The following is a 20295-nucleotide window of genomic DNA, read 5'->3' as shown; positions in this document are numbered from 1 at the left end:
TTATAATCAACATTAAACCAATATGAAGTCCTATCATTAGCTAAATTTCAGAATTTGGATAATAAACTTTTTTTACTACAACTTCCAGAATTCTCCAGACAGCACTACTACAAGTAGTAGATTCTGGGAGACCTATGATGCATACTACATTGTGCTGAAGCAAATCAGACACCAAAGGCTTACCTACACAAAGTGTTTCCATGGCATATTTAGACCTCAACTGGAAATGGAAAAACAACCCAAAGTTAACAGACTGCTGTAGATAGTTTTGTATATTTCTGTTAGCAGACATTGTTTTTCATGCTGGTTTCAAGAGTCTTGTGCTTTCTTTCAGATGGTTGAGGACTCAAACAAGGATTGATACAAACATCTGTGTTTCATAAGGTCAGGATGAGTTGAACTAGTGTATTTGATCCCACTTGTCTAGTGCCCACAGATAAAAATCTAGTGAACATGCCCTCAGACTTGTCTTTCTCACAGAAATTCAGCATGGCCTTGAGGTGAAGCATTAACTAAATGCTGAAATGCTTTGAAAGACACTTTCTGAGTGGCTTTTGAATGCTTCTCAAAGTGAAGTATGAATGTTCATTTTAGATATGACATTGCTTTTAATTTCTCTAACTTAATGGAACTTTCATTGATCAGTACAGCTCTGGAAGTAGAAAGTGTCATCTTGTCAAGTTTTAGAGAAATAGAGACCTGATGCTTGTTCATGCTCTTCCTGCTGCTTCAGCGAGCAACACAGCTGCTAAAAAGCAATGCAGCAATATGGTTTAGGAAGGTGATAGATTGTGTTCCTACACCATGGAGCCCTTGTGAAATGCTCTGCACTTCCACGCCACTCTGTGATGTGAGAAGAAGATCTATCACTTTCCTGCATCACCGTTTCTTCAGTTACCATTGAATTTCAGTAGCAGTTGGCAATATGGAAGGTAGTGAGGCAAGAAGAAGTCCATTCTGAAGGAAAGAGAGGGTGCTGATGTGGCCTCTTCAAACCCATCCCCTCAGGTTGCGCATTAAAGATTTTAAAACATAGAAACATCACAGTTCCCACTTCCCTTTTCCACTAAGGTAAAGGTAAAGGTAGTCCCCTGACATTAAGTCCAGTCATGTCTGACTCTGGGGTGTGGTGCTCATCTCTATTTCTAAGCCGAAGAGCCAGCATTGTCCGTAGACACCTCCAAGGTCATGTGGCCGGCATGACACCCTTTTCCACTACTGGGTGTAAAAACAAAGAAGAAGAAACACGACTGAATGTATATTGTTTCCTCAACCTACTGAGAGTGATAGGATGCCATGTTTTCTTGAAGCTTATAATGTGCAAATTGTGCATGGGAGTTCAGTTTAGGCCAGCTATTCAAACATATTGTGATCATTTTAAACACAGCCTAAGTTGAAGACTCTCTTGCCCACTTAGCAATGTGTGATGGGCTTTCACCATTACATTATACATCAGAAGTGCTTTATCACTTCAGAAAACCAGTATTAGCCTTGGGCCCTTGATATTATTCATCAGTAGTGATTACCTGCAGCTATCTTGGTAGGAAGGGGAGTAAGATTAAACAAGTGATGTGAGTTAGAGGGAGCAAAGTGTTAACAATATAGTTTCAGGGTTAAACTTGTTCACTGATTGCTTTATTGTCTTCTCTATCCCATTCTTAAGGGAAGGCAGCTGAGAATTTATGCCTCATCACCTGGAAGCATTCACAATAAAAGCAGGATCAAAGTTCTGGAGCTGGAGGCAATGACCTTCTTGTCTCAGCTTAACTGCTTTCACAAATGTCACTTCAGAAGAGACAGACTCTTGAACCTGAAAAATTATCAAGCTGTTTCTCTTAATTAGTCACCAAGCAATATAAGCAAAATTGCAGATGTGTTCTAGCTTTCAGTGTGGGGTTTTAAGGCATTCCCATCCTAATAGTGTAATCGGTTTGTATAGTGAGATATGGCAAGACAACAAAATGGGTTAAATCATTAACAGTGTAGTCTTATATTTGTCAAAGCAGAAGTAGGTCCTACTAAACTTTAGGAACTCACTCTTAGATAAATGAGCTCAGAACTTCAGGTTACAGAAAGGTTCATTGCCTTGTATCTGTCAAAGATATCCCCTCCCTCACATTCCTGATAGGATTAATAGCACAAAAAGCAGTATAGCAGAATTCCATTTTCATGTATTAGAAATCATACCATTTTTTTACTCCTCTTTCCTAATTAGAGACTGTATATCATTGCATTATTTCTCACTCTCCATTAATGAGGTGGAAGAAGAATTAAATGGGGTGTTAATTAAATATGCTGGTGATATGACATTGCATATATAGTAAAAATTATAGAGAACAATACCAAAAGAAAATTCAATGGACTTCAAGAAGTTCAAAATAAATATAAGTAGGAAAGTTAATAAATATTTAACAAAAGAAGCAAAGTCCTTCCAAAATTATAAGAGACTGCAAAGTTAAATTTTAAAGTAATATTTGAGTACGGGGGGGGGGGGGGGGGGGTTAACACAAGAAGAATTATATTATGGGATTGGATGGGTCAGTAACTAATCTATAGTCAGTGTCTACCTCTGAGAAGTCAGTGGGAGAAAGGTCTAAGAGCCCAGGAGAAACCAAAGGACACAGAACAACTTTGTACAAAGAAGTGTCTTCTAGATGTAATGGATTACAAACCTCACTATTCCCAGCCAGCATGCCTAACTGTGTTTATTGGTGGCTATGAAGGTTGTAGTGCAACTGATCTGACAGCATTAGATTGAGAAGTACTGAGAAAAAGATAAAGCTAAAAGAAAAGTAAAATAAAGTCCACATGATAAGGCATAACAAAGAGCAATCTCAGCTCTAGATTAGTTTTCCAAGGTAAAATTTAACAATGTTTTCCCAAGACACAGCTTTCCATGATAAAAGCTACTATGTGATGTCTTCTGGATTATCAGTATTCTTTTAAAAATGTTCTTACAGGTCATGTTGGTCATTCTCTTCTCTCATTTAACTAGTACATAGTAGTAGCACACATATGAATTCTGTTCCTGATATTATCCAAAGGTGTAAATTCTAGATCTACAGCAGTGGTTCCCCACCTTTTTTTGCCCAGGGACCATGTTGACCAGGACCACTCTCCAACATCAGTACTAAAAAGATTACAAATCAGTTTTTGGTCAACTTTATATTCGGTTCGGCTATTCAGAGCGCTGATTCAGAAAATTGTATTGGATAGTTTCTGATACAGAACATATGCCATCCAGTAGTCACCATCTGCTCACCCATAGAAAACTGTCTTTAAAAGGTTTTGGCACTATAAGAGGGTTTCACAAGACTCTCGTTGCAACGGTGTAGTAATGGTGAGACCGAAGACCATTTTTTAGTTCTTGTGGACCACTGGGTGGTCCATGGACCACAACTTGGGAACCATTGATCTGCAGAGATGGATGGGAAATGAACATGGGAAATTGATACTTGTCTTGACATTGACTAAAAGCAATGCTCCAATACATCAGACCTTGTTGTACCATTGGTTGTTCCCATTTCTAGATTGGGGTGGGAATTATGTGGCCTCCAGATTAGACTTTATTGTCATATTCCTTCTGGTAACTAGAAGTCTGGCAGTTCCAAATCAGCAACAACTGGAGAGCTTTACGATTGCTGACTGCTCTAGATCTTCTAGCAGACTCCACAAAAAAACTTCTTTCTATAAGAGTATTTTAAATGAAGTCTTAGCTCTCTCATTAAATGGTATTTTTCTGTAATGCTCTGCACGTTTCTAAAAGTTATATAGTCTCCTTGGTGCTCTTTAAAAAAGGGAGCAGTATGCAGGTTTAAGAGATCTGTGGGGGATTGCGATGCAACACTGTCAGAAATTTCTTCATTTGAGCTCCACATTTATGAAGGGCTAAAAACAAAAAAACATATTAGTGTATTATGAGAAGCAATCTTCTGGAACAAGGAAGTCAGTAAATCAATTGCAGCTAATTTGTTCTGTAGAGTGTTTTCACAGCTCAGCACTTTTTGTCCAAGTTTGAACATCCCATACATTTTCTAAAAGAAAGATGTTCCCAGACTAAAAATGGTAGGTTATGTGAATTTGCAGAAAAAGCAGGATGAGTAACTATATTTCGCATTTGTACACTGAACGTGCTGTTACCATTACCATTCAATGCACCTGCTTCTATACACACCCAATTGGCCAGTAACATTTCCTCTACCATCTTTTTGCCAAACACCTGGATTTCCATGCACCTGGATTTCCATGCAATAAAACTGTTTATGCCAGTCTGGTGTGTCTTCCCCATCTTTTCTTCCCCTCTGTGTATATGTATCTTCAGGTTGCCTGTCTAATGAAGGCAACCCATGAATTTCACAAGGGGTTCTTAGGTAAGGAATACTCTAGAGATGATCTTGCCAGTTATTTCCTCTCTGTTCCTAGCTTATAGGCATATGTTTCTGTACTTGATATATATTCAGGATAGGCATCTTGGCCATGCAGCAAAATACAACAAAATCTACAACAGTGCACTACCTTGATGTAGAATCGATTTGTGGATTTTGAAACTTGTACTTGAAATAGTAATAGTAATGGCAATAGTAACAGTGATGTCAACAAAAAACCTCTGAGCAGGCATATAATTAAAATTAACCATCAACAGAGGCAGCAAAAGCTTCCTTCCAGCCATAGTAATGTGATGTTTACCTAAAAAGGTTCTCTGTATAGGCAAAGATAAGGAATGGCAGGCAATGCAACAAATTAGTGAAGGTCAATAGAGCGGGCAGCAGCAGTTAATCAATTACAAGAGCAAATTCTCTGTTATAGTAACTAGTCCTGTTTTTTCTCAGTGTAATCAACTTGAGTCTTGAAGTCTAATAAAATTGACTTGTTTACCCCTTCTTTTGTCCAATTGATTGATGCTTGGATTTCTACAAACTTTGGTTGCCCTACAATTTTAAACTTAATATCTCTCCAGCAAAAGACAGACAACTAATTAGCCTGTCTCCAAACTCTAATGGATATCTCAGTAAAGTGGAATTCCATCTAGACAGGGCAAACATCTTGCTTTGAAGAAGGCATTTACAAGTTTTGCATTAGCTCTGCTGGGTGCTAGAAAGTCATGGTGAGGAAGTGGTTTTCCATTTGCAAGCAGCAGGAACTAAATTGGACTACAACCATCGAAGCCTTCATTAGGATGACATATTTGCGACTTGCTTCCACCATCGCCCCATAATAAAGAGTAAAGGCATGACAACTTTACTTTTAGATTATGTGCAATAAGGTTTTCCTTACTAAAGGATCCTTTAGAGGTTATTCTCTTAAAAGGAGAGAACATTAAAGTCCTCAGCAGACTTTGTTAAAAGTTCGGCCATTAGAGACCACAAGACATTATTTTTATTAGTGCACTGACTATTAAGGCCATTTTACTGTGCCAGAAGACTGCAAAATAGAGCTACATGTGCTCTTTACAGGCATCAAAGAGTGATAAAAGAGTATAATATTAAATGGGAAGCAGTTGTATGGTACCCTGTTTTCTTGATGATTGCACATTAAGCCCTTGGAAAATGCTAAACATGTTGTCAGTTAAAGACTAGCATGACATGCAGAGCTTAAAGGCTCCAGACTAAACTTGGTGCACATGCCGAGTCACAATTTTTCTGATTATTTTTAATGTAGTGTGGTTTAATCTGGTTGTAAAGATCAAAAAATGATTATTTCGGTGTTAAAAACTACTACTACTACTACTACTACTACAGAAACATAATTTTCTTTGGATTTGCTGCATAATCTTTGCCAAGTTACAGTATATTCTGGCGTATAAGACTACTTTTTAACCCAAGAAAATCTTCTCAAAAGTCAGGGGTCGTCTTATACGTGGCTGTAGTCTTATGCATGGGAGTCGTCTTAACTCTATATTTTAACTGGAAAAGTTGGGGGTCGTCTTATACACCCAGTCGTCTTATATGCCGGAATATACGGTAACTTGATTAAGTATCTGGCCTAATTTGGGAGAGTAAAAAAAATCAGCTAACACATCTACAAGCATTTGAGAATTTCTGTGTTCTCCCTACCCTCCAAGACTGTTATATAGAAAATTGGATTTTATTTAAGTTTGAAGGACACAATGAGAAATTACTTGCTTATGTGGATAATCCTGGCACCTAAACTCAAAGTACAGGTAAAATTCCAATGAGGTTCATTCTATATGTAAATAGTCTTTTAATATTATGAATGATACTTATCATATTTTCAGAAGTTATGTATCTATAGTGAATTACATTCTGCTACCCATTTAACAGTTTTCTTGTTATCTACAGCACACATTATACCGGTTCTTAATAACCATACAGTAAAATACAAGGAAGGACCTTCTCAGAGTCCTTCAGAATAGACACTAAATGTAGATCTGTAAGATTCAAATATTAAATGTGCTGTTTATGATCACTGTGGCCCTATATTAAATTTTCCATGCTTATGTGTGGGGCCAAAGTAGAGACAATGATGTGGACATACATATGACTGCTGCTTGCAAATGCCCTTCACAATTTCAGGCATTTGGAACAAGGATTTGTTTGGGGCTCTGTAAGTGTTCGTTGTATTTACAGAATTCCCAAGGTTGAGCTGGCCTGAGGATTGCTCTGCCATGAAACTCTATGTACTATGTTCAGTCAAATATGGTTCCAGACTTTTCAGCTCATCAATTGCTATTGTGAAAGGCTGCCAGGAATGCAAGAAGGTTTAGGGCTTTCACATAGCCACATCCCAATCCCCACTTTAGCCCTACAAGTGAAGCTTGGACAGATATGCTACTAAATGGATAAACGATCCATTTGTCATTCAAATATATTTGTTCCTTCATTGTTATAGTCTTCTATACTCCTGGCAATGCCACATCCATTCATCTTAATTACATCACATAACTTTTTCTCTGGGCAAGGCAATTGTGGCTAATTGCTATTGAGATCTTTTTTTGAGTAGAAGTGATTAATAACCTGTCTCAGGCATATACTAGGAACTGTTAATATTTCTAGAGAAGGCTTGGCATCATCAGGATCTTTCAGAAACAGCTTGAATTTTCTATTTCTGTCACCAGTTACCTCGACAGAATTATAGTTTAATTTATTGTCTTGTTGGAAGTGTGTTGGGTAGTGCATAATAATATGAGCAGTGAAATGGATAAATAGCCTGGCTACTATCACAGATGCTGGTTTCTACTCTGGAACTGGCTAACACCCCCCCCCCATCCCCCTCCAAACCATCTAACCACCCTCTCTGAATTGATACAGTCAATCTTGGAAAGGTAGCTCAGAGGCAGAAAAGAAGACTATATGAACATACTATGAATCCTGTTGAATCAGACCAAAAGCTAACCTGCTCCAGTTTGCTGTTTTCAGAACAGCCAACCAGATAGCCCACAAGACCAAACCCCACAAAATTGGGTATTTTAGTCATACCACCCTTAATTCTAGGTGCCATATGACTAGCAAGCCATCATGACTAGTACATACTAACAGCCTTATCCCCTATGATCTTGTTTAATCACCTTTCTAAGACATCTTGTTTGATGTCATCATTATAACACCTGATTCCAAATTCCATAGACTGTGTGAAGCACTACTTCATTTTATTTACTTTGTATCTTTCACTATACTAACAACCATTGTCACTCACAAAACAAAATATGGAGAGAAACCCAGAAAATAAACACAACAATTAAGAAAGTGAAACTTTGAGTTGATAATGCAAATATTGGTCAAATACACTCAAGGCATTCTGCTCTAGTCAACTGGAATGACTTATAGGAAAGCTTGAGGAATATTCTGAGAGTCTTAAGAATTCTTGACTTTTCCGGCCCTTGTTCCCTTTGCTTTCCTTTGGTTTGACCAGAATTGTAACAGATGCTAATAGAGAACCAATATCTAATCATCCTGCAACTTTATTTTCCTCTCCCATTATGAGTCAAAGGTAAGTAATTCAGCAACTCTAATTAAGATTATCAAAGCCCAGCACTGAGATCACACATGCATCCCAGGGGTGCTTTCCCATCCCCACAGAGTCTCTGAACTGCCCACTTCATATTGCCCACTCATGGAGGATGGTCCTCTTCCCTAAAAACCTTCAAGAGACGCTACTCACCTTTCTTAGGTTGCAAAACATACAGCTTTATGTGTTTATTAAAACCAGAAATCAACTTTTGTCCCATTCTGATTTCCCCATGTTGACACAAACTATGTGTCAAAGTTGATTCTTCTTTGGTAGTCACAGATATACTTTGCATTTCCCACGGGTTATGTACATGGGTAGGACGAGTCAAAATGTATTTACCATCTGAAATATAGATGTTAGTGATTGACTGTAGTACATTGGAACCATTTGATACCTTAATGTAAATCACTACTGCTGAATCTATGACCTTCTATATGTTACTGAATTACATTTTCCATCACTCCTGGCCAGCCTAGCCAATGATGAGGTGTGATGAGAATAACCATTTATCAACATCTGGAGGACTGAATGTTCTCTGCCCCTGATGTAAAGCTACCTGGAATTGTGATTTTAAGATTTCAGGAAAGATGTAAGCCATTTCATTTTAGTTTCTGGCATGAAGCATTGTTTCTGTCATAAAGTGCCACAGCTATAAAAAATTTTACTGCCAGGTAAGGAACAACAGCAGATGGACAGTCTCTAAATCTTGTGTGGAACAGACCTAGAGATTTGTATGACTCCATTATACTGGTTGCTTTCTGCTGACACTCTATACGAAGCTTTAATGAAGAGGAGTGGGGGTCTCCAACTCAGATTCCCATACATTTCTTTAATGCCTGTTTTTGACAGACATTTGTCATTCTAGAACTTTGCTTTCAATGCTAACTGAATAGTGTTTTTGCTTTAATACTCCCAAGCCAAACTCAGAGCTGTGAACCGTGGCTAAAATAATTAATGTAAAAAAAAAGGCAGCTAATATCAGGAGCTCCAAATTCTGGAGTAACATCTGCCAAGCAGCATAAACTTCATACATAAACGTTCAACAGGATGCAGTGATTAAGAGAATTGCTAGGTTTGGGAATCTGTACAGTGCGTCAATCCCTATGAAATAGATGAAACATTGTTCTTTCTTGATTTGATATCTAGAAAGCCTGTTTATGGTAATTAGGTGAAAGAGAATTTGGAAATACTTAAAATATTTCCTGAATATTAAAGTAAAGCTGCTGCTTTCCTTTAACTTTTAAAATGACAACAAAACTAATTAGCTCACTCCCCCTCACTCTGGTTATTGTTCAGAGACAGGAATGAATTACAACTCTAGGAATCCAGTCTGAATGTAATTAGTTTTGAATGATAGTTACTTGTAATGAATTCCCTTTTCCAATCACAACGTTATAACCATGTTACCTTACAATGGCAACAATAACAGATAACATCCCTCATTTTATGAAAAAAGAACAAAAGAAAAGTAGGAAAGAAGAAGATATGTCACTTTGTCTTTAAGACTCATTCATTTAACAAGAGCTTTCATGGACTTTAACACCCTTCTTCAGATGAAGTACAATGGAGTTCGGTAGAAAAATAATTGCATATACAGTTGAGTCTCGCTTATCTAACCTTCGCTCATCCAACGTTCTGTATTATCCAACGCAGTCTGTCTCCTGCCCAGATCCCCAGCTGTTTCAATACATTGTGATGTTTTGGTGCTAAATTTGTAAATGCAGTAAATCCTACATAACGTGGCCATGTATTGAACTGCTTTTTCTGTCGATTTGTTGTAAAACATGATGTTTTGGTGCTTAATTTGTAAAATCATAATGTAATTTAATGTTTAATGGGCTTTTCCCTAATCCCTCCTTATTATCCAACATTTTTGCTTACCCAACATTCTGCTGGCCCGTTTATGTTGGATAACCGAGACTCTACTGTATTTCATCAAACTACAAATTTAGGAATTCCATAGGATGGAGTCATGACAGTTAAAGAGGAATAGAACTGTTATAAGCATGCACCTGGGGTACAGCCCTGGGATTAAGATAAAACATGTAGGTCACTGAACACCTCAACATTTTTATTTAAAAACACAAAAATGAGTTTATTTCAATAGCAAGCACTTTCAACACATGTACGAAAGCTTTAGCACTGCAAATTGATTTTTTTTCCTTTGTTCACTCATGTCAAAGTATTACATGGTACAGCTTCAGGTTAACTAATGGATTCTTTTTTTCCACAAATAAATACTTCCAACAGCTCTAATAGCTGGCATGCCAAACAGCTTTTTGGGAATATGTACTAACTGTACCTCTGCTCGTCTTAAGAGACCAAGCCAATTAAAATTTAAAATTGAGCATTAAGTCTTATCATGCATTTTACATAGGATGTTTTGGCTCCAATGTGATTTTCTCATTGGAATCATTGGCCACGCAGGAACTTCCTCCTGCCTTCACTGAATTATGCATTAGATATTTTCATGTAGGAATCATTAACGTAACAGAAAAAAGGAAAATTCTGTCAACATATTTTATTTCCTCTCTTGAGCTGATGTTAATCAAGAACAGTCATTCAAGGAGAGAAAATTAATTTCTGTTCCATTTAAACACACACACACCATGGATGAGGAACTTATTCATGTCTGATGGTTATCAGCACTACAGCAGAATTAGCCGTCTAAATTACCATGAAAAGCTGTATTTCCTGATTCTGCAATTGCTTTGATAGAGTAAGACTATGATAGATCTCTTTTTCAGGCAGATCTCATAGTTCCAAACTTTCAAATCTTGTCATTTAGTCTTGCTCCCTTGAGCATCAGATGTGTTGGGGTTCAGCCTGATCCTGATCTGTGTGAACAGGATTCTCTGATAGTTTTTCAAACTGAGCAAGCTCTCCCTGACTCTGACAGTGTGGAATCTGTTGTTGATGCAGAGGTCAGTGGGAATGAAAACGAAACCCAACAGTTAGAAGAGAATGTTTTGGAAGTTAGCCGTGATATCTCCCTACCTGGGCTTGATAATGAGGTCCGAAGAGAACAGATAGTCAGAGATAGATTTGTTTCCCAGTCTGTACGAAGGTCACAGCGCCTTCAGCAGAAAGAGGCCCAAACAGAAAAGTCAAGGGGCGTTTCTAAGAATAGCTTCTTTGGTTTAAGAGCATCCCTGCTGGCTGCTTCTTTAGGTCAAGCAACGTTCGGGACTGTGGCTGGTCTTGGCAGAATTCCTGTGTTCCATGGCCAGTAATCCCAGAGGCTTCTATTTTCCAAGTTCATGGTTAGTAAAAGGCTAACAGACTCCTGGTTATTGTTTTGTGGCTTTTGAAGTTTTGCTCAAGTTCAGAGATCCTATTGACTACTGTGTTTTTCTGTGGCTTTTTTACTCTGCATTTACTTTTCTTTTATAACCAATTTTTCATCAATAAACAAGGATTGTTTTTCCTACAGTCCAGAGTGGTGAATTTAATCTTATGGTCTTGTTTCTTGAACTGGGATGCAACAAGATGAACCCTTATATGTGGACCTGTGGCTGTGTTGTAGTGGTGGGCTTGCTGCACTTAACATGACCACTCCACTACCAAACTTAATAAAGACAAACTGAGACAATTGTAAAAACAAACAAACAAACAGGCAGAAGTTTATTAAGGCACATGGAATTAATATATTAACTCTGCAACTCTCAGTCAATCATCCTTTCCCAAACCCAGTTATTCTATCCCGTTGACAATAGGCTGTGGAACTCCCTCCCCGGAGATATTAGAGCAGCCCCCTCCCTCCTGGTTTTCAGGAGTAAAGTCAAAACCTGTCTATGGAATCAGAGGTTCGGGGAATAATATTAACGTGCAATATACGGCCACAGAATCAACAGCGGGATCAGGCACTATGCTTTTAATAGTTTTAATTGTATTTCTATGTTTTGTTGATTTTAAAGTTTAATGTGTTATGTGTTGTTGCTTTGTGTGCAATGTGGCATTGAGTATTTGTCAAAATTGGAAGCCGCTCTAAGTCTCTCTATGATGAGATAGAGTGTGGTAATAAATACTTTCAATGGATGAATAACCTTTCTCCGAGGATGTCCATGCAGCATCCATAATTGTTTTACCTCAAAAAAGGCATGACAAATAAATTAGTGTGAGAGAGCATTGTCTAGTCCAGAGTGGTTCAGCATATTTCAGGGCTGCACAAAAAATTTAATCCTGGTTTCCCTGGTCCATATGCATACATTGACAATAACAATATTGTTAAATAATCAATAGAATCTACATCCGTGTACTTTAATCTATGGACACCGGTTTAAAATATGAAAACCATAATAAAATCACCAAACATCAAGTGGTACCAATATATTTTAAAACTATGATTAAAAGGTATGAGCCAAAGATCTAAAGCACACTTTTGGAGATCAAAATTCATGGAGTATTTCTGGAAGTCTCTTTTCCTGGTACCTGGCAATCTGCCATAATTTGATAGCAGACTAGAGAAGAGGGTCTAAATAGGTTTGCATGGATGCAGGTGCTCCTTCAAAATTCTGAGACCAAACCATTAGGGTATTTAAAAGAAAACATAGCTCTGACCAGAAATGAATAAACAGAGATTGTTCATTTTGGTGTCACACACACTGAAGATCTTGGCACCACAAGCATTCTGGATTTGGTGTTCTGTACTAACTTGAAAGCAGAACTTTTGGGAAAGGGTACAAACTCCCCAAATCTGATCACGTTGGCTAGGGAGCTTGTTGTCCGGGTTACTTTTCTAGCTTTAAAGTTGGCAATGTAGGTAAAGAATTAACAACAATCCAGTCCAGCTTCAGTGTTTTGTCCTCTGTATTGAGCAACCATTGCTTTCTATTAAAACATTTTAATAATCCTTTCCAATTAAAAGTTTGACAAAGCGATGCCTAGTATTCTTGGAAAGAGTAAGTTGGCATGGACTTAATTTCCTACTTTATACATTCTCCTGCACGAATGTAAGTTTTGAGAAAAGATGTGCTTTATATTTTTTTGTGCCATTTTTCTGGTCATGGGAGTAGTAATATCAAACTACTATCAAACATTGTGGCCAGCCACTGTGCACTACCTGTTTGGCCTTTAATTCATGAAAACATTAAAATGCTATGGTATTTTGTGGAATAATGAGTAGTACTTTTGAACTTCTATTGGCTTATTATCAAGATAATCAGAAGTGGTTAACAAATCTAAATTAAATCCTTTGCACTCTGATCCTACAAAGATGAACAGATGTGGCAGCTGACAGTGGGTGGTTTGTGCCTACGGACCTACTGAAATATGTTTAATGCAAATCCATGCACTATGTGCTACAGTAATGATAAACGTCTAATACATTAATGCAGGTGCATAGTTTCTGCATGCCACTTCAAGCGCCCCGTGAGCTACAAAGGGGGTTACAAATCTTAGGAAACAAATCTTAGAGCGCAATCTCTGCCACATCTCTCATTCCTCAGACATGCATGAACCAGTATTTAATTTAATCATTTAATATCTTACCTTTCTCCTAATGGCAGTTTACAACATGAATTAAATTAGTACGGAGCAAAAAACCAACCAGTCATAACTGAAAACAATTTTAGAACAATTAAATAAGCTAGCATTTTAAAAGCAGTGAATTAAGAGTTTGAAAGCACTGAAAAATACGAAGGGGAGATAAGATCCATGGCCAGATTCCAAAAGTAGAATACAGTATACAGTGTTCTAATTCCATATCTGCAGATTGTTTTCTATTAGAATTAGATTAACTTCATATACATTTTCTCACCACAGATTATGAAATGGATCCACTCTGAAGCATCTTGTCCCCTAAAGAAGATATCGTGGGCATCCAATGGGAATACGTTATAAGTGTCTCAAGAAGAGCTTCCTGCCATTCCAAATCCCCCTTTCCCTCTATTTGTTATTCAGTTGTAAATTTCAGCATCCTGCACATTGGCCCACTAAAGCTGAAAGAAGTTGCAGTTTAGCAATATAGTATCTGGAATCCCACTATAGTCTAAGGTAAAGGTAAAGGTTTTCCCCGACATTAAGTCTAGTCATGTCCGACTCTGGGAGGTAGTGCTCATCTGCATTTCTAAGCCAAAAAGCCAATGTTGTCCACAGATAGCTCCAAGGTCATGTGGCCGGCATGACTGCATGGAAGCAGTACCTATTGACCTACTCACATTTGCATGTTTTCAAACTGCTAGGTTGGCAGAAGCTGTGCCTAACAGTGGGAGCTCACCTGCTCCTTGGATTCAAACCGCCAACCTTTTGGTCAGCAAGTTCAGCAGCCCAGCGGTTTAACCGGCTACACCACCAGGGGGCCTAATAGTCTAAGGTTCAACAAAAAAGTATTGGGGTGTTGTGTGGTTTCCTGGCTGTATGGCCAAGTTCTAGTAGCATTTTCTCCTGATGTTTCACCTGCATCTGTGGCTGGCATCTTCAGAGAATCCTGAAATGTCAGAAAAAATGCTGCTAGAACACGGCCATACAGCCCAGAAGCCACACAACAACCCAGTATTCTGGCTGTGAAAGCCTTTGACAATACAAAAAAGCATTAACACTTTAATGTTCAGTGGGCGGGGTTTTGATTATGACTCTATCCTGTGTTATAAAACTTTGGCATTTGTTCTACATCATTGCTGACACATCACATGACTTTTGTTCGGGATTATAGCATTGCAGAAAGCGAGACATTAAAAATAATTCAAACTTAAAGTACAAATTTCTGGATTCATATTCCTTTGATATATTTCCCTTCACCTTTCCCTTGGATGTCTATGTTGTATTTTTAAATGTTCAGCTGAAATATTTAGTTAACCTAGTTTTAGAAATTTAGGGGTTGAAGAAAACATTTATGGGGGAGAATATTTATTGGGGATGCAATACCCTCACACCACCTAACAGCTACATGCCTGCTTTTATCTCATTATGAATTTTTAAACTGTGGTCATGAATTATAACTTAGCCACCGAACTCTGAATCATCACCTCTGACTCTGTCTATGCTCTTGCCTCCATCCATGCAGCTCCTAGTCAATTGTGAAATTTCAAGCCAGCTCCTCTTAGTTTTCACCTGGGCTATCTCTTCTTCTTGGCAGAAAAGATCATGATCAATTTAGGTTAAAATCAAATACAGTGGTTCTCAACCCATGGGTCCCCAAATGTTTTGGCTTTCAACTTACAGAAATCCTAATAGCTAGTAAACTGTCTGGGATTTCTGGGATTTGTAGGCCAAAACACCTGGGGACCCACAGGTTGCAGACCACTGGTAATACTTCATTCAGTTCTCAAACAGCATCCAATGCTAAAAAATATTCCCATCAATAAAGAGTCCAGACTTTTTTTTAAAAAAAGAAAATTTTCATTTAATAAGAAATTGAAGAAAACTACAGCAAAATTTCTGCTTTAACTCTGTGTAGACTAAAATGACACAGGAAAATTCAATATCAAAACAAAACCATCAGAAATTATTAGAGAACAATGCCTTTCAAATTTGCACCCTTCCTTGTAGGTTAAAGTGCAGTTGCATACACAAAGGGCATGATGTATTTCATATGCAGATTAAGACTATGGTCCTATGGTCATCACTGTGGTTGCAGCTGCACATTTTGACATTCAATGCATAACTGTGCATACAGATGTACAATCAGTTGCAACTCAGTCTGCAAACAATAATCCACTACAACTATAGCAGTGAGAATTTTCACTCAGCTCGTGTTAAAATATATTTAGGCAATAGCCTTCCAACCAATATTAATTTTTCTCATAAGTGCATAGGCAGTGGCCACACTAGGATGTCACAGGAAAGTGGACGCCTCTAGAAATCTTCTACACATGCCTTTAATTTGAGCTCAGCAAATAAGCCCTATCCCTTTGGTAAAAGACAGCAAATCCATCACTTAGACCAGTGGTTCTCAATCTGTGGGTTCCCAGATGTTTTCAATTCCCGAAAATCCTAACTGGCTAAGATTTCTGGTGAGTTGTAGGCCAAAACACCAGATTGAGAACCACTGACCTGGAGTTTTAAAAAAAAAGTGTCGGTAACTCAAATGACCTTAAGAACACGATCCTATACATGTCTAACCATAAGAAGAGCCTAAGCTGAATTCAATGGAGGAATAGTACTAGATGATGTTAATTTCAGCAATATACTGCATCAAGCATGTAAAATGACTTCTGCTTTTGTGAAGTCATGTCAATTTTGAAGAACAACTGATTTTTCTTAAAATTTTAAAACAGTATATAACCCAGATCTGAAACAGAATGAACAAGTCATTTGCCCCTTTAAAAAATGAACGGTACATCCTATCCTATTATTGGGGGTAGGGAATTAAATATTTTGCTAAGGTTTAAAACCAAAGTACTATATTTAACTAAATCTAAACATGTAGCTCTTTTCTTCAGTAGATCTGATTTACAAAATTGTACATTGAAAATAACCATAAACAATAGTTTTAGAACATCTTTTCTGTTCTTATTTTTTTCTGAAAATAATGGGAACATTTGTAAAAAACATAAAAACAGTGTACGATACTTCTGATAAACATAAAGATAAAACAGAATTAAACATTAGAATCCTATGTAAAATGAATAAACGGATTCAACCATATGATGTGTTGCAAACAGAAGGTCTGAACAAACATCCAACCGAATTCTAATTCTAGATGATGTCACTCTGCAAAACATTATTCTGAGTAATAATAATGAAAAAAAGCCGTTGCATTAGAATGACTATATAGTATATAGGAAATGAAAGACCTTTCATAAATATGCAGCTTTAATCTATTTTAAATAAAAATACATGTTATAGGATTATAACTGAAAGGTTTCTTTGATTACAAACACCAAGTCATTCTCTTTCAATTGTTTGTGAATTAAGGGAATTATATTTCCCTCTTATCCTCAGACCTTAAAAGAATATTTTATTAAAGAAAAAAGATTAGTCTTCCTGGTTTTGAAAATAGACTTCATAACAAAATAAAAGTGTTAAACTGTAATATTGCTGAACATGAAGTATGAAAGAATTCATCAAAGGAGCTGAGAGTTTTCTCCATTAATATGTACAAAAGCTTATTTGCTATTTTGTTTCATAGAAACAATTGCTTGAGTATATCTACAATAGAAATGTTTTTATGTCAGCATCTGCAGTTCTTACTTGAATTTATATTCTCAGAAGTACTAGTATTCTCTAGATACCCACACCCTATATTCTGAGTATGAAATATATGTCTGTATATGTAGATACTCAGCAATATATTAATCATATATTTCTACAACTGGTTCATACTCAGTATATATTTTTTCTCTAGAAAGATCTGCCAGGAAAGATTTTAATGTTTCTGATACAGATGTTTTTTTCTAACAACAACCTAAAGTAGAAATAAAGTTAGTGCCCATGATTCAGAAAGGTGTGAATACATCACATTTAAACATTAGGTATAGGACTTTCAAAGTTTGCTCCTTTCCCATAGGAAAAAACTAAAAGTCCCATGCTCTTCCAACATTTTTGACATTACTTTAAAATAATGACAATCAGTTGCAACTCATTGTATAACCTGATACTTCAAAATACATACCATAAGAAGAAGAAAAATTTTGGGGAAACCAAACATCCATATTCTTGTGTACACCAGGCTTTTATATGACTCACGATGTCAACATATTTCCATAATATTACTGAAAACAGAAAATTTGAAGTCTAGTACTGAATGTACCCACAATTTGAAACTTGTGTAAACTCATTTTGAATAGAAAAGGTGTACTACTTTTAGACTGGAATGTGATAAAGTTAACACATACAGAAGGGGTGGGGAACATAAATGGGTTGGGACCAAATACCCCCAGAAGGTGAACTCCATAGTTTTTCAGGGTTATCTGACCTGCAGAGGAATTTGGCTGGGGAAATCTGGAATTCCACATCTTTTACCCTATTGCAGATGTTCACCATAGCAAATTCCAGCCAAACAGTAACACTATTGTGTTGCCATCCAGTTGGCCCCAGCTCACTGGCTCACATCCATTGTACATTCTGAAGATGCATACATCTGCTCACTGTGTACATGTTTACTATACACAATATTAATAAAACACTACTACATTTGTATGGTATTGAATTCCATTTATACAAAGCTGTTTCCAAGACAAAAGCCTTGCTTTCCACTGATCATATTTAGTGGTAAGCTCTGACAACCTCATTCTTTCTTTAATGTGACGACTATTATTATGTCTATTCATTTGTTTGATTAAAATTAAAATAAAAGAAAATATTCAAATTATGGTTTAATCCCCATTTTCATTACAAATCAAGGCCAAATACCTTGATGAGAATATTCTGTTCTCAATTATTGAATCCTTCTCACTGGCCCAATGTTCTTTAAAATGTATGTTACTTCTGCAGGAATGCGCAAGGGCCCCCATAATAAAAATCAAAGATGCTGTAACACAGATCACAGACTGATAAATATGGGGTGGGAGGAAGATGACACCTCTTGTGTATTTCTTTCTCTAAGGCAAAGATCCAAACTGTCTGGTTTTGGATTCTGCTTGATCTTCTGGGCAAGCCGCCATATGAATGCACGCCATTATAAAAGATGGTTGGATTAAATCCATATGAAACTCCATTTCATTAGCTAAAAGGGATTTTACTAAATCCACACGACACTGCTAAATTTTAACATTATTCACTAGAAGTTCCATTCTCCTGAGCTTGCGTTTATTTTTTGGCATTGGCTTGTCGTATAAACCATTTTTAAGAAGATGTTCCTTGCTGTGATGAACTTGAGCACCATGCTGAAGCTGGAAAGAACACAAAGCTTGAAGAGGACGGAGTACAGTCTGGGAAGAAGAAGAAGAAAAAGAAAATGTCTTTAAATATAAGCTTCAGATGTTTTTTATAGTCTTCAGATACTATTTTATCTAGCTTTCACAGTCTTGCAGCTATATAAAGAAAATGACCTGAATATATTATTGGAACTAGCACTGCTTTCAGAGAAATCATGTTCAAGTAAGGATGCTTTAGCTATGTATTATCATATATTTCATATTTCCTTACTATCGCAATTATTTTTAAATAAAGCAGAATAAAACAAAAATAGTTTGTGGAAAATGTTTAGAATTAGGTACACAGAACTAACAATGCCAATTTTAAAAGAAAAATCCAAAGACTAAACGACAAGAAGAGCATGGATTTTGGAAGGAATCCATGCTTTTCACTGTATCCAAAAAATCTAGAAGCTGTGAAGGCTCCCAAATAGGCCTTTCATTCAAGTGGGTTTATGTGTGCAATTCTAACCCACCAACTTCTATGAGCACCTTAATTATGGCAATGCAATTTAGCCCAAAAAAAGCTAGCGTTAGACTCGAGTAAATATTGTAGTTCTAGGTCTCAAGCATGTTGAGTGACAGTACCTGAAATGGAGTATGCTAATTGAATTTGGTGACAAAGTTTCTGTGACTGAGAATCCTGATATGGTTGGGTTCCTGCTAATGGAAACTTTGTAACTGCATTCAGTGAAGCAAGATTACAGAGCTTTCTTCACACTCAACATGCAAGGGTCTAAGTAGTACATTAAGTGGTGTCACGATGTTCCCACCACCCAGTTTTAGTTTTATGCACGTTGAAGCGAATTCCCGAACAGTTTAAATCATTAACTACTTCCTTCCATTATGAAGTATTTTATGCAGCAGGAAGGATATAGTTTTGAAGGCTACAGGCCATTTCATGAAGGCTTGATTACTGTTTGAGAGATGATGTAGCATAGTGTAGTGTAGTAATTTGGAGAATGAACTATGAATGAGGTTGTTCCTGTTCAAATCTAATCTGTGTCATGAACTAACCACAGGGAAGATAAGCACTTTCTTTCAGCCTCATTCCTGATCCGCATACTTGCAATGTGGAAGATAATACTGAATTAAACTATTAACATCATAGTTTTTTTCTTGAATTCTGGAAGGAATGTTGAAACAATCCCCTTTTAAAAAAAATACCAGTTATTTTCTTGAAAATAACTGGCCTACAAGACAATGCAGGAAAATGTCATTAAGGAAGTTTTAAAAAACAAGAATTGTCTTTCAGACATCCTGCTACTGCTGAATTATGGACTGAGCAAAAAAGTAGCTTTTCAAGATCTATGAAGTACTTAATGTCATTTTTTTCAGTTATGTCTAGTATTTGTAGGTGTACAAATGTAACATAAAAATGATTGCCTAGGTAAGTTTAAATTTTAAAAAGAAACAGCATGGAAAAGCACTTCAAACATAACCTGGGCCTCATTATCTTTCCAAGTTGCAAAAGGAAATATCTAAAATGAGTGCCTACTAGACTGTGCTCTCAGTTGGTTTCACGTGGTCC

The 20295-nt window shown here is 37.0% G+C and overlaps 1 protein-coding gene across 1 annotated transcript in view; it reads right to left on the bottom strand.

Annotated features, from left to right (window-relative positions):
• Positions 1 to 15289: 15289 nt before the first annotated feature.
• Positions 15290 to 20295, bottom strand: part of DTWD2 (DTW domain containing 2) — a 107232-nt gene continuing 102226 nt past the window's right edge. Inside the window, exon 6 of the mRNA XM_060761940.2 lies at positions 15290 to 18779. Coding sequence (XP_060617923.2) covers positions 18609 to 18779 — 171 coding nt within the window. The 3' untranslated portion in view covers positions 15290 to 18608. The remainder of the gene's footprint in view (positions 18780 to 20295) is intronic.

Source organism: Anolis sagrei, chromosome 2, assembly GCF_037176765.1.
Source record: "Anolis sagrei isolate rAnoSag1 chromosome 2, rAnoSag1.mat, whole genome shotgun sequence".
NCBI classification, from domain to species: Eukaryota; Metazoa; Chordata; class Lepidosauria; order Squamata; family Dactyloidae; genus Anolis; species Anolis sagrei.
The sequence above is the reverse complement of the archived record's forward strand: the minus strand, read 5'-3'. Positions and strand labels throughout refer to the sequence as shown.